The sequence below is a fragment of the Arvicanthis niloticus genome, chromosome 14 (genome assembly GCF_011762505.2).
Source record: "Arvicanthis niloticus isolate mArvNil1 chromosome 14, mArvNil1.pat.X, whole genome shotgun sequence".
Taxonomy (NCBI): domain Eukaryota; kingdom Metazoa; phylum Chordata; class Mammalia; order Rodentia; family Muridae; genus Arvicanthis; species Arvicanthis niloticus.
In genome coordinates this window covers 50,475,342-50,490,018 of record NC_047671.1, presented here as the reverse complement: position 1 = coordinate 50,490,018, position 14,677 = coordinate 50,475,342, and the positions used below count along the sequence as shown (strand labels likewise).

Genomic DNA, 14,677 nt, shown 5'->3' with positions numbered 1-14,677 from the left:
TGGCTCTATTTCTTTTATTTGGATTTGAATTACCATATATGTCATTTTCTTATCTGGTATAAGTGTTCTCTTATCTCCCTACTCTGTATGATGACTTGTAAATTTGTTACATTTCTAAATGTTATGATATCTTATTTCATATAATTGCTTTAAATATTTACTTTCAAGGTGTGATCCCTATAACTAAAAATCATACTTTCTTAGTCAAATCAATTTCTTGAGAAAGAGAATGAGACCTTTAGTACTAAAGTCCAAAATAGCATTTGATTTTTGATAGCCATGATGTTGTTGTTACAGTAACAAAACTACCCAAGATTTGGCAAGTTTTTAAAAAATTATTCATGTTGGTTTAAAGTGCTGGGAAACTAGGAAAGTCAAATAACCTGGTATGAGAATCTGTTAAGCTTCTGTCATGTACTGAATGTTGAAAAGTAGAAGAATGCACCCAGAAGACTTCCAGTAATCAATAAAGCAAAAAAGTGCCAAGTTGGTTTTATAAAGCTCACTGTCTTTCTCAGAGAAGAGCACACAGAATGGCCATCCAATACCACAGGGTCACTCCTGAAAACATATACATACAAGTAACATTATAGGACTGAGCAGGTTGTGTTTATATATTTAAGAACACATGCACATGTAACAATTTTTAGAAGGCCATTATTTAAAAGAGAGCAAAGTGGTGTGTGTGTGTGTGTGTGTGTGTGTGTGTGTGTGGTTGGTTGGTTAACATAGGAGGGTTTGGAGTGAGAAAAGTTATGTAATTATATTTTAACTAAAAAGTACTTTTAAAAACTCTACTCTCATGGTAACCAATACAGTTTCAAGAGACCTAATGCACTGCTGCAAAACTGAGGTGTACATTAGTCAATTAATCACTTTTCACAAGACCTCACCTCATAAAGATCCTTTCATCACCATGTGGTGGTGGTACAAGTCTTTAATTCCAGCACTCAGTAAACAAAGTCAGGCTTATCTCTGTGAATTTGAGGTAGCCTGGTCTACAGAGTGAATTCTAGGGCAGTTAGAGCTACACAGAGAAACTCTGTTTAAAAAAAGTTTTTTTTTTTTAATCACCTATTAATGCTGTATTGTTGACTAAGTTTTCTATATATAAACCTTTGGGGATACAAACCATATCACATGCTTTTTTCAATAAATTGAAAAGTAAAAAAAATCATGTCCTGTTTGTTTGTTTTTTTGTTTTTGTTTTTAAGGCAAGGTGTCTTTTTTCTCCATTTTTAAAAATAAAAAGTAAGTTTATTTTAAATGGGAAAAGGAAAAGCACAGCACTTACTGAAAAGAGGAAACATTAAGACTTAGCACATCTTTTCTTCAAGAACATGTTGACCTTTAAGGCCAGGTTTCTTGGAACTCACTCTGTAGACCAGACTGACCTTGAACTCAGAGGCCAACCTGCCTCTTCCTCCTGAGTGCTGAAATTAAATTGGTGTGCCACTGCCTCATAGCAAACTGAAATACGTTTAATTCCACAATATTAAGCCAAGATCAGAAAGTTATAGAGTTTTATTACTTCTTATAAACTCAAATTCACAGAATTTCAATTTATTAATAGATATATCATTTTCTTCAATCACAGTAACATGTTTGAACATTCAAAGTCTAGATTTCTATATATTTGGTGTACATTCATAGTAGATCTTCCTCTGAGATGCAGATGGAATTTCCTACAGCTATGGATTAAAATGGAAAGTCTAAACCCACAACTCATTCTCCTTGACAATAGTTTATCAGATAATGGCTAGGCTGACATAAATGTCTGACAAATACACTATCAATATTTTCCAAAAGACATCCCACATAAATATCATAAGGTTTCAAAAATGGTAAATGTGAATCACTAGCTCATCATTAGAGGATATACTTAAGAGAAATTTGAAAGTTGTTTGACAGCTTTATCACAAGGCATTAGCCACCTGCACTTTAAATATTATATGAAATTTCCTCCTAAAACTTATGTACATACCAGGATACTTCTTACAAATACTATTCAATACTGACATAGGTTTTCTAGATAATACAGGGTAAGTAAATTATATATGTTTTAAATGAGAATAGAATATATTATTAAATGTGAAAAAATTCTAGATAATATAGATTTCTATTTGTAAAATCCCAGAGTATCAAGGCAAAAACTAGTAAAGGAAGTAAATAAAAAGGCTTTAGCCCCCTCCCCCACCAAAATACATGAATAGTCAAATATCTTATATAAAGTGGTATTCTGTTTATATATAATCTATTCATATCCTCATGTATATTATAAGTTGCATCTATATTACTTTAAATACCTAATGCAATGTAAATGCTGTGTAAATATCTGTTATAGTTATAGTTCAGGAAAGAGTTACAAGAAAACAAGCTACATGATACTTCAAAAACAATATTTGAATATTTTCAATAGTGATTGATTAATTGATGCCATGGATCTTGCCCCAAAGATATAAAAGCTGACTGTACAAGTAAAACCACATGGTGTTTATCTTTCTGTTTTACTTAATGACCTTAATGAGTCAGGTGGTCATGGTGGTAGCACATGCCGTTTGTCCTAGAACCAGGGAGTCAGGCAGGCAGATCTCTAAGCTGGATAACAGCCTAGTTTATAGAGTAATTTCTGGAACAGCTAGGGATATACAGGACAAAATGGAATTCTTTAACTTAATTTCATGGAACATATTTGCACTTTTTTATTCATTAACAGGTTGATGGACTCTTAGTTAGGTTTCAACTCTAACTTGTTTGGATAATGCTGCAGTGAACACAGAACCAGATCTCTTATTGACATACTTATTTTTTCTCTGAACATATACTCAGTAGTAGGATTGGTAGACCATTTGTCTTATTTTTAAATTTTAAAAAGATTTATTTATCTATTTTATTTTTGTATATATAGGTATTTTGCCTGAATATTTATCTGTGAACCATGGGCATGTAGTGATGACAGAGATCATAAGGTGGTGCCAGATTCCCAGGAGCTGGAGCCACACAGGTAACTGTGAGCCACTATGTGGTTGCTGGGAATCCAACACCAGTCTTCTACAAGAGCATCCAGTGTGCCCAATCTCTGAGCCACTGCTCCAGCTACTTATTTTTTAATTTTTTCAGGTTTAATGTTTGAAGATCTTTCATAATGTTTTTTAACGATTGCATTAATTTACATTTCTATCAATAGTGTAAAAAGAGGATTCTTATTTCTTGACTTCCATATAAATACTTCATCTTCTGACATTAGTAATTCTAGCTGGTACAAGATGATAGGTATTATTTTAAATTTTTATTTATTTAGTGATAATTGATTCTGACCACTTTTCATATACCTGTTAATAATTCATATATTTTCTCTTGAGAAGTGTCTATTTAAGTACTTGATAAGCCTGTTCCTTTTATGACAGTTCTGGGAGGATCATACCCTAGGCCTTTGATATGCTAGGTGAATGCTTAATGACTAAACTGGGTCTCCTTTAACAACTTTTAAAATTACAATCGAGTTGAGTTATTTATATTTGTTAATCTCTTATCAAATGTATCACATTCTTCCACTCTCTTTAGAAAACTTAATTTTAATGGCTTCAGAGGATAAAAACTTGTATATGGTCTAGTGTGGGCTCAGATTTTCCTCTCAATCTACTTTATGTAGGCTTTTAGAATGCTTCAACCTCGCTTCTAGCCCACCAACTAGAGGTAGGGAAAGAAGAAAGTTTATAGGAAAAGGAGGTTGTGAACCTGTTTAGAGTAGTTCTTTGGAGTGATTTCGCTATTCATTGTCAGGATACCAGCAGCCCAGTCCAATAGCAAACATCAAACATGATCAGTAGCAGCAGTTCAATCCAGCAGAAACCACAAGGTTCTGCAGAATTGGTTTCAGTCAGCAGAAGTGGTCAGTGAAGACCAGGGAAGTCATGCTTGGCCGGGGAAGACCATGGAAGACCAGAGAAGGGTAGTAAAGGGTAGCAATGCAAAAGCGACCTCTCACTGTTTATGGGATTCCATTTATACTCTTTTCAAACATCACACACCCTCTCAAGCATCTGCTCCAACAAAACTTCACATGCCCTCTCATGTGTCTGCTTCAGCAAAACATCCTCTCAGAAGACAGATTCTAGAAAAACATCACGTGACAAAACTAAGTTTCCAAAGAAACCAGAAATTTCCACTTCAGTCTAGAGTTCAAGGATAAAATTAAAAAGTCATGAAGGCCATGAAAAGTGAGCTGGCATAGTTCATGAAATAGGAAAATAAATACAGAAATTAAGGCCACATCAACAGTAGTAAGTAATGACCAACCATTCCCTGCTGTTGGAAGAGGCTCAGTGGAGCACTTCTTCATTACTGTGTGTGAGGTCTGTGATTGATAACAATACTGTAAAAAGCAAAGAAGAAAAAAACAAAGACAAAAGCAAAATGGAAAAAGCAATGTATTGTAAGGTTGAAAATAAATGGGAAATGAGAAATAAATTCAGGGAAATAAATTCGATAGACTTAAAAAGTACAGCTTTGAGGCAGAAAAAGGACATCTAATATATTTTCAATGAATGTCTTTAAAGAAATGAAATACATGGTAAAGGGGAAAATACAAAGGCATTATTCAAGAGGAAATGTGAAGCCAGGGCTGGTGGTACACACTTTTGATCCCAGCATTCAGAAGGAGGAGGCAGATGGATCTCTGTGAGTTTGAGGCCAGCTTGATCCACATCATGAGTTTCATGACAGCCAGAGCTACACAGAGAGACTGTCTCAAACAAACAAACAAATTAAAATCAAAAAAGAAAGATTAGATTTTAAGAAAAAAAAAGGTATTGTAATTTGACTTTCAAGAATATCTAGGTTGATTTCAGGATATCAGATAGACTGTAAGAATGGTTAACCTTAATCAAACTAAAATTTTGGGATATAAGATTATACATACAATATCCAGAACAAAGGGTCTAGTGCTTTCTTTACCTTTTCAGCTGGTTGACTACTTCTGAGGGCCATATTTTAAAAGTAAAATAAAAATTATATATATATTTCTGATAATTACTGTATAATCATACAAATAAGTACATACAGAGTAGAGTTGCAGTGCAGATTTGTAAAGAAAGGTTTGAGGCATTTTAGAAGATATGTCATATAGAAAAGCCAGTACCTTGGAGTCGAAACTTAAATCTCACAGTGATTTGTTATTGGTAAAAAGTTTAAATATAAACAAATGACGTGAGATGGTGGTATTCATTAAGTGTTTAGCCTTTTACTTTGTGTCTGAGACTTAGTTAAAATCTGAGAAACAAAGTCATATGATACAGATTTCTATGGTAGATTTCCCACTCTGCTAAACTTGATTTGGGTACTTGATTAAGCTATTTTTATAGGATTAAAATTTAGTTAATATGAAAGTGATGTTCTATCTGTTAATTTCCATAACTATCTTTCTATTCATGACTCAAATGAGATCCTTTGAAAGTGGCTGTCAATGACAGTTTAAACAGGGAGATAGCAAAAAGAAAAACTAAAATAATGTGATGTTGGCTATGATTTTTGTGAAAATTTCCCATGCCAATTCTCTCTGTGTTTTTCTTTCCCTTACATCTTAGTCTATACCCCACACATCGTCCTTCCAGACACGGCTCAGAATTTCTTAACCTGCTGTAATTGCAGGTTTGATTTCAGGTCCAAAACTAAAGAGGACTTCTCAAATGCATACAACTTTCCATCTGTATTTATTCTGCTGTGAATACATGGGAGAGTGGAAAGAATAGTCTACATCCCTCAGCAGACAACCTTGCTAGGCTAAGCTAAGAGGAGAGAGTACAAATCCTACCCCTGGCAGATGAACAGATCATTCCCTGTGTTTTGAAAATTTGGTGAGGAACAAATTCATATTTATGGACTGTTTCACATCTGGCAAAGTCTGTTAGTGATGTCTACACTATGGTGTGCATCTTGCTTTACTTTTGTCTCAAATTTGGTAAAGTTTGTTTTGATTGGTAAAGCAAACCAACGAGGACACATTTACCATTTTCGTTGTGCTGTGTTGCTTCCCATTATTTCTAGTTCCCTGATGAGGCAGAGAATCTGTGATGCCCAGGGGGATAACTGGTTTTAGTGGAACACTGCAGTTATTAATTCCACTTTTGGTCTTAAGAAGAGAATCCAGAAGTTGTCCATTTAAATCAGCAAATTGAAAACAGAACATTTCACACATACATAAAAGTCGAGAGAATTGTGGGATTAACATACATGTGCAGGCATTCACATTCAAAAATTGTCACTAGCTTCAGACAGCTCTATGAGCATAAAATACAATATTGTGGGAACTTCTGTTTTTGATCTCATTCAGCTTTTGCCTTGCAAAGTTTGATCCTCAGGGGCTCTGAACAACGGAATCAAATGAAAGAATCGAATGAGCATTTTAGTGTTTAATATTTAATTAAATCATTCTTTTTTAGCTCACCCTTCAGGGAAAGAGGCTGACTGCAGGGTGCTACGTAGTATGTGGATTTTTTTTCCCCTTTAAATAGAGATGCTTCTTGTAAAACTGATCACTATTCTCTCTGCATATCAGCTTGAAAGTGAAAGCTGCTTCTCTTTGCTGCTTTCTAATGTTTGCAGGGAATGAATTTTGGGTCCTGGCCACATTGTGCTGAAGAATACTAGTCAGTACTTTCTTTTTCTCCACGTGATCGTAGGTCCTCTTTGGGGACAGTTGGCAAGCTTGCGGTTTTACTTTTTAGTTTTGACTGGTTGATGACATTTTATTCTCTCCAGAGTCTAGAGTGGCTTAGAAAGAAAGGGCGGGTAGTTACTCCTAATGGAACAGAAACGGGTTCGCTGAAAAATCAGAGCGCAGAAACTTGCTCCTGCTGTTTCCACTGCTTCCCAAAGGCTGAATCTAGAGGAAGTTTGAAATGAACACCGTTGTTGGTCCCCAGAGACCTGTCTTGTCGCTTCATATTGAAGCAGCAGTAGCCGGCCGAGGGCCCAACAGCCACAGTGAGTTTATTTAGGAAACGTCACTAGCAGGAGGCGTGTCAGATCCTCCGCATCTTTCAGGTTTAGACCCAGGCACAGGACTCTAGTCCCGGAGAGGAGCGCCGACTGAGCCTACCCACCCGGACAGTCTACCTCTGTACCCCTAGGCGGCGCTGCGCTCCTCCACACCCAGCACACCCATCAGCCTAGCTGGGGCGGAACGCCAGTGGCCGCAACACTTTGAGCTTGCAGTGCAAACAGGCGGAACAGCTCGCGCGTTTTCCATGCTCCTCCTCTCCGGGAGTTCGGAGCATGGTCCCGGGTCGACTCAGTTGGAGCGTGGACGCCGAAAGGGAGGATGGTGGGCTGGGGGATGGCGGTTCTGTGTTGGTGGGTCTCTTGTGGTGCTGCAGCCGGACAGCTGGAGTATTCGGTGTTGGAGGAGACGGAACCCGGAGTTACTGTAGGCAATATCGCCTCGGACTTGAAGCTGTCAGCGGCTGCTCTGTCCTTGCGGAACTTTCGCTTCCTTTCCAACCACAGAGAGCCCTGCTTCGGAGTGGACTTGGGCAGCGGTAACTTGGTGGTTCAAGAGCCAGTAGACCGCGAGCGTCTGTGCGGGGCCAAAGCTGCTTGTATCCTGACATATGAGCTAATGTTCGAGGACCCTCTGGAGCTGCACAAAATACGCGTTCATCTCCTAGACACCAACGACAATTCACCCCTCTTCCCTGCTGGAGACGTGCACCTGCACATCCCCGAGTTCCTGCCACCCGGAGCCCGGTTCACACTTCCGAATGCCCAAGATGCTGATGAGGGAAGCAACGGGGTGCTAAGTTACAGCCTAAGCATTAGCCAGCACTTTCGCCTGGACATGGGGTCGCGGGTCGATGGTAGCAAATACCCAGAGCTGGTGCTGGAGAAAGCGCTGGATCGAGAGCAGCGGGACACTCACCTGCTGGTGCTCACTGCTCAGGATGGTGGCCTGCCTGTTCGCTCTGGGGCTGCCCAAGTCACTATCACTGTGGTGGACACCAACGACAATGCACCTGTATTTGAGCACTCCGTATACAGTACCAAGGTTCCAGAGACTGCACCCAATGGAACTGTGCTATTCCACGTTCAAGCCTTGGATCCGGATGAAGGATCCAACGGAGAAGTTTGGTACTCCTTAAGCAATAGCACACCAGCAGAGCTGAGGCACCTCTTTCACGTACATCCTAAAAGTGGGGAGGTTCAGGTAGCTGCTTCACTAGGTCCACCAGAAACGTTGTTGGAAGCATTTATTGAAGCAAGAGATGAAGGTGCTTTTAGTCTAGCTAGCACTACTAAACTGCTTGTAGAGGTAACTGATGTGAATGATCATGTCCCCCAGATGGACTTCATGACCTTCTCCAGCCCAGTACTCGAGGATGCAGCTCCTGGCACAGTAATTGCTCTCCTTAGTGTAAAGGATGAGGACCTTGGTTCCAATGGTAAGGTCACTTGTAGCATGTCCAGTAAAGGTCCCTTTCAGTTGAAGGCTTCCTTTGATAGCTACTACAGATTGATGACTGATGGGCCCCTGGATCGGGAGCAAGCAAGTGAATACCAGATCCTAATCACTGCTTCAGATGGTGGCTCACCCCCACTAAGCACCGGAAGGATACTCACTGTGTCCGTTGCTGATGTGAATGATAACACACCAAGCTTTCCTCAACCACAACAGGAACTTTTTGTGGCTGAAAACAATAGCCCTGGAGTTTCTTTAGGCTGCGTGTTTGCTCAGGACCCAGACCTGGGGGAGAATGGCCTTGTCTTTTATGAGCTGTTGGATGTCATTTCTGAAGGGATACCAGTTTCCTCCAGCTTGGTGGCAGTGGAACCAACCAGCGGTGTTATCACTGCCAAAACTTCCTTTGACTTTGAGCAGCTCAGGGGGTTTAACTTCCAAGTGAAAGGTCGAGATGGTGGCATTCCTCCAAGAAGTGCAACAGTGACTGTGAACTTGTTTGTGGCAGACAGGAATGACAATGCACCGGACATCTTGTTTCCTTTGCCTAGAAATGGCTCTACCCCGGTGGAAAGGGTGCCCCGCTCTGCCCGAGCTGGACACCTTGTCACAAAAGTGGTAGCAGAGGATGCAGACAGTGGTTCTAATGCCTGGCTCTCCTACCACATTTCTCAGGCTTCTGACTCTAGTCTTTTCAGAATTTCAGCCAACACGGGAGAGCTACGTACTGCACGTTTAGTTTTTCCCACTGACCCGGTTAAGCAGAGCGTGGTGGTAGTAGTTCAGGACCACGGAGAGCCACCGCTTTCCTCCTCTGTTGTTCTGGGTGTGCTGTTGAGCAATGCTGCTCCTCAGATCATTCCAGACTTTGAAGATATCTGGGAACCAAGAGCACAGCTTTCTGCCCGGAACTTGTACTTGGTAATAGCTCTAGTCTGCGTTTCCTTTTTATTTCTAGGGTGCTTGTTTTTCTTTGTGTGCATCAAATTGAACCAGAGCCCAGATTGTTGCTCTCAGAACTTATGTCAATCTCCAGATAATGTGAGACATGAGAGGACGATGGCTTCTAGTCCTTGGGTGACAGCTACAATAGATGTCACCACAGTCGAGAGACTTTCTCAGACATATCTCTATCAAGCCTCTCTGGGACCTGGTTATGGTAATAACAGCTTGTACATGCATGGAAAATACAAGGCTGCTGATTTGAGAAATCTGGCCCCTGGTGTAGGACTGAATTTGCCAATATCCTGTGTTCAGATTCGGAATAGGAGAGGGGACCATACAGATGTGAATGCCATGGTAAGCACATCTTATGGGGTTTGACTCCTTTGACAAGGATATAGTTACCAGCTATGTTTTAGGATTTAAAATAAATTGCAGTGTATACTCAATTTAGCTATAAAACATCAAATATAGCTATAAAACATGAATGAATATCTGGATGGAAGGAAAAAATCAAAGACAGATTTGTAGGAGAGATGAGATTTGACTTTGGTCTTGAATGATATTTAATAAAATGTGGCATATTCTGTATCCTGTACTTTTACTGAGTATCCCTGGGACAAATTCTCTTTGAGAAATGCAGTTTAGACGTAGATGATAACTTCACAGAACTTTGTAAATACATAAAAATTACAAGCATATCTCAGAATGCCTATTTGTATTGATATAAAGAAAGTAACACTGGTGGGTAAAGACTTGATCTTTATTTTTCCAAAAGGAAAAATGAGCACTTTTTGTCAGACATCTATGTCTTTTTCAGAGTTATCTTTATTTTTCAAAATTCATTTAACTTGAACTCAGTTTTCTTATTATTTTAGGAATTGCTGTATTTGAGAGTGACATACCTAATACAAGTCAAATAAAATACTTCAGTGGCTTTGGAATTTCAACAAAATTGAATGAAGTTAGGCCAGTGCAGTTTACACCATTACTATTATTCATTATTGTTTTCTGCTGTATTCTTGAAATAATCATGGAAACAAGAAATTCTGAACACAGGAATCGAGGAAGAAAAACGAAGCATTCCCTTGTTTTACTCTTCTAAGAAATATGGGGAACTGGCTTGAGAATTATTCCTCTCTCAAACAGTGGTTATGGTGCTACAAGTACCAAAGATTTAAAGTATTATAATTTTATATATTTACCATTTCACATGCTATGATAAAAGCTAAATGTAAACTATACCTACTGAATGAATTATTAAGTGTGCAAATAATGGATTGAAATATGAACACTTCAACATGTACCTATAGTTAATAGTTTAATGGCTATTTCCAAATATAATGAATGTATTTCCAAATACATTGAATATATGAAAAAACTTCAGTGCTATATTCTGGAATAAGCATGACTCCAGTTCCTTAGATGGCTAAGAAATCAAGAGAGTCACGTATTACATTATGGAACCTGCAGAAATTGCTACCTATAAAATCTCAGTGTTAGGGGAGGCAATTGCAGTGTTCCAATGTTAATCATTCAAGCATCAAAGTACTTAAAATGTAAATATTATTCATTTATTTAATTTCTTTTTGTTTTTCGTTTTGTTTCAAAACTGGGGTTTCAGCATGTAACCCTGGTCTAGAACTTACTGTGTAGACAAGGTTGACATCTAACTCACAGAAATCAGCCTAGATCTGCTTCCCAGGTGCTGGAAACAAATTGTAGGTCATCATTCCTTGATCATTACTTTTGTAAAGAGAGAGAGAGAGAGAGAGAGAGAGAGAGAGAGAGAGAGAGAGAGAGAGAGAGAGAGAGAGAGAGATGAGGATATTAGGGATAAGGATAATTTGAGAAATGGGTTTGACTAGAAGAGAGAAATGTTAGTAAGTCATAATAAAGGCCAGTAACTATGGAATTTCAAAAGGAAAGTGAGGTCTTTATTTTAAAAATATAGACTGAACAGATGCCACAGTATAAGAGTACTTACTATGAAAGCATGAGAACTAAATTTTGAATCCCCACCATCCATGCAATACTTTAGGAGTGGCTACAAACTATACTTGTGTTGGCTGGCAGAGACAGGCTGGTTCTAACACTACAAGGCTAACTGGATAAGTCCAACTGTGAGTCCAGTTCAGTGAGAAACCCTGTCTTATTTCAGGTAGAAGAGCCCCCCCCCCCTGTCCTCCTCTAGCTTCTGCATGTGGAGCATGGGTGCATACATCTGCAGATAAACATGAATGCATTGCCTCCCCCCATAAAATAAACTAAAAAATAACAGCAAAGATAAAAGGCCCCTTTCACATTTTAATCTTATATGAAAGATAAAGGGGCAGGGTTATATAAAATCATCTGTTTATAATTTATTAATTTCTAGGTGTTTTCTCCTTTTAGTTGGTTTACAACATATTGATAATTTATCATATCAAAAGTTGTTAGCTTAAGAAATCCAGTCAAACATGGATTTCATCTTCATCTCCCATGCTGAAACTATGTAACAGACACAAACAAAATTGATCTACTGTGCAACAAATAATGTGTCTCTTGTTATTGTTTTATTTTGTTTTTCTGTTAATGTAGCTCAATCCCTTAAGTTGCTGTCAAAGAAGATACCCTTGGTGGGTAAATTTGGATTTTCCATTTATAATTGAAGTATTGGTAATTTTTTTGGAAAACACTACTGCAGCAAAAATGAATGGACAGCATAAAAGTAGTCTTTAATATATCAAAGTTACTGGATTGGGTATCTCATTACCATATTAAGGTGTTAATGTTCAAGAATAAATAGGGTATGGGACACTTGCAATGTGACCTGTTTACAGAGTAATATAATATATTTGACATTCAAAATGTGTTTATTTATTTGTTGATACCCAGTTGTAAGGAGACTACCACAGGTTGATTAGGTGTTTCCTTGTAACTATTTTGACTTTGATGATACTGGTCACACTTTAAAACGTTTTAGATTGCTGTAACTTAGGAAGCTTGCATGACATGTGAAATATATTCAGATTTTAAAAACTTCATTTATATAGTATAATAGTACTCATTGTAAACTAGGGATGGTCAGATAGGTAAAAAAGAGAGTTAGCATTTATATTGATCATGGTTTTCTGCAATGTCTCCCTCCTGTTGAAAAGAGAAGTTTACTTGATGAGGGAAGAGAGCTACACTTACCTGTGGGTATAAGGATAAATATTTATAATGTAGTTCCAGATTATACTGACTTAGTAAAATGGCAGTTCTAAGTTCTTCAATATCCATGTCTTAACAACCCTGGGTTGTTGGCTAGATTTCTGGAACCAGGCATGATATCATTCTTGCTGAGCAGGTCTTAAGTCCAATTAGGGAGCTGCTGGTTACTGCCAAGGTACATGTACCAATATCGCACCCTTATGGTTAACATGCCATGCCCATCATTGTTTATAAGCATCATAGCTGGATAGAATTCTTGGTTGATTTTCTCATATGAAAGCTTGCAGACTTGTGGAGTCCAGCCCTAATGTATAAATTTACAACACAACTCCTGTACTTAAGGCTTAAGATCATTGTGGAAGGGTAGGTAGAAAGATGTTAAGAACCAGAACAGGGAGTTTGCTCCTGGAAATGCCAGAAGCAGTACCCATAAAGTCTTAACCAGTATGGTTGCATAAATAAGATCTGAACAAAGATGACACAAATAGACCTACTAACATGGAAGGTGGGAAACTCATGGGGCCTCAACCCTACACAAAGAATGATAGGCAACTAAGAACTTCTGAGAATGAGAGAAAGAGTCTTCCCCAGGGAAGGGCATACTAATTGGTTATACAATACCAAAGGGTCACTACTGAAAACACACATATAAGTAACATTATACAGACTAAGCAGGCTATTATTGCATTATGTATTTATGTAAAAACCTCACTTATATAGTATAATAGAGAACCTTGGATAGGTAATTACTGTTATATATAAACAATACTTATTGTTTTAAAAGATTAATAAAAAGGAGGACAAGAATTTGAAAGAGAGAGAGAAGGGGCATATGGGATGGCTAGGAGAGAGGAAAGGGAAGGTGGATATAACTATATTATAATCTTAAAAAACAAAAAGAAATAATTTAAACAGAAGGATAGCATTATAGCTTGAGTGGACAGAAAAAAAGCAGTACCTAGAAATATGTGAGTGGAAAAGTATTGATAATATGCCTGATATGTTAGTGATCTATTGATTTATTTTGTTGCCTTCAAGTTTGCAGTTAGAGGGAAACAGTAGTATTCACTTATACAGGCTGCATTGAGAACTTGCTAAAAGGTTTTTTGTATATTGTTCAAATGCATATAAAATATTAACATTTGAAAGATAATAAAATAAATATGAACTGCAGTCCAAGATCCTGACTACACTATTATGGTAAGAGTAATTAAAGCAAGCAAGCAAGCAAGCAAGCAACAAACAAACAACAAAACCCACAACAAGCTAATGATGAAAAGGACCATTTGTTTTGTTCCCAGAGTGTTTTGGTTTATTTGTTTTTTGCCATGAAGTTATCTTTTTCATTGAAAAATTTTGTTGTAAAAAGGTCCCTTTCTTCAGCTGGGTAGTGGTGGCACACACCTTTAATCCCAGCACTTGTGAGGCAGAGGCAAGTGGATTTCTGAGTTCGAGGCCAGCCTGGTCTATAGAGTGAGTTCCAGGACAGCCAGGGCTACATAGAGAAACCCTGTCTTGAAAAACCAAAAAAAAAATGTTTCTCTCCCACAATTCTTCTATGTCATACCTACTTCTTTACCTATTCAACTTTATGTGTTTTCATCTTTTAAAAAACAAAGAAAAAATACCCTCAAGAAACAAAAACAACAAAAAACAAAGAAACAAACAAAAAACCCATAAAATGTAAAAACATAAGTAAAAACAAATGAGTAAATAAGTAAAAACAAATGAGCATAAGTAAATAAGTAAATAAGTAAATAATAAATAAGTAAATAATAAATAAGTAAATAATAAATAAGTAAATAATAAATAAGTAAATAATAAATAAGTAAAAACAAATGAGCAAAAGATCAACAAGATAAAGGCTAAACAAAGCAAAAATGAAGTTAAAAGTTTGAAATACTATTGGGTTTGTTTTATGTTGACTGACTAACTTCTCCTGGACATGGGACCTGCCCTGGAGTGTGGTTTACATAGCCAGTGAAACTCCTTTGGAGAAAACTGATATTTTTTTCCCTGTGGCTAGTGTATATCAGCTGAAGACCTTTAGGGGTGAGACCTTGTGTTCACCCTCCCCAAATCTAG

General features: G+C 37.8%; 1 protein-coding gene across 13 annotated transcripts in view; it reads left to right on the top strand.

The window, feature by feature from the left end:
* LOC117719719 (protocadherin alpha-7) overlaps window positions 1-14,677 on the top strand; it is a 222,463-nt gene that overhangs the window by 127,957 nt on the left and 79,829 nt on the right. The window contains exon 1 of one of the 13 annotated variants that reach the window (XM_034517944.2): window positions 7,153-9,376. The exons of the other annotated variants lie outside the window; for them this stretch is intronic. Within the exon in view, the coding sequence (XP_034373835.1) occupies window positions 7,322-9,376 (2,055 nt within the window). The 5' untranslated portion in view covers window positions 7,153-7,321. Of the gene's footprint in view, window positions 1-7,152; window positions 9,377-14,677 lie in introns of those variants that run through there. 13 annotated transcript variants of the gene reach the window in all.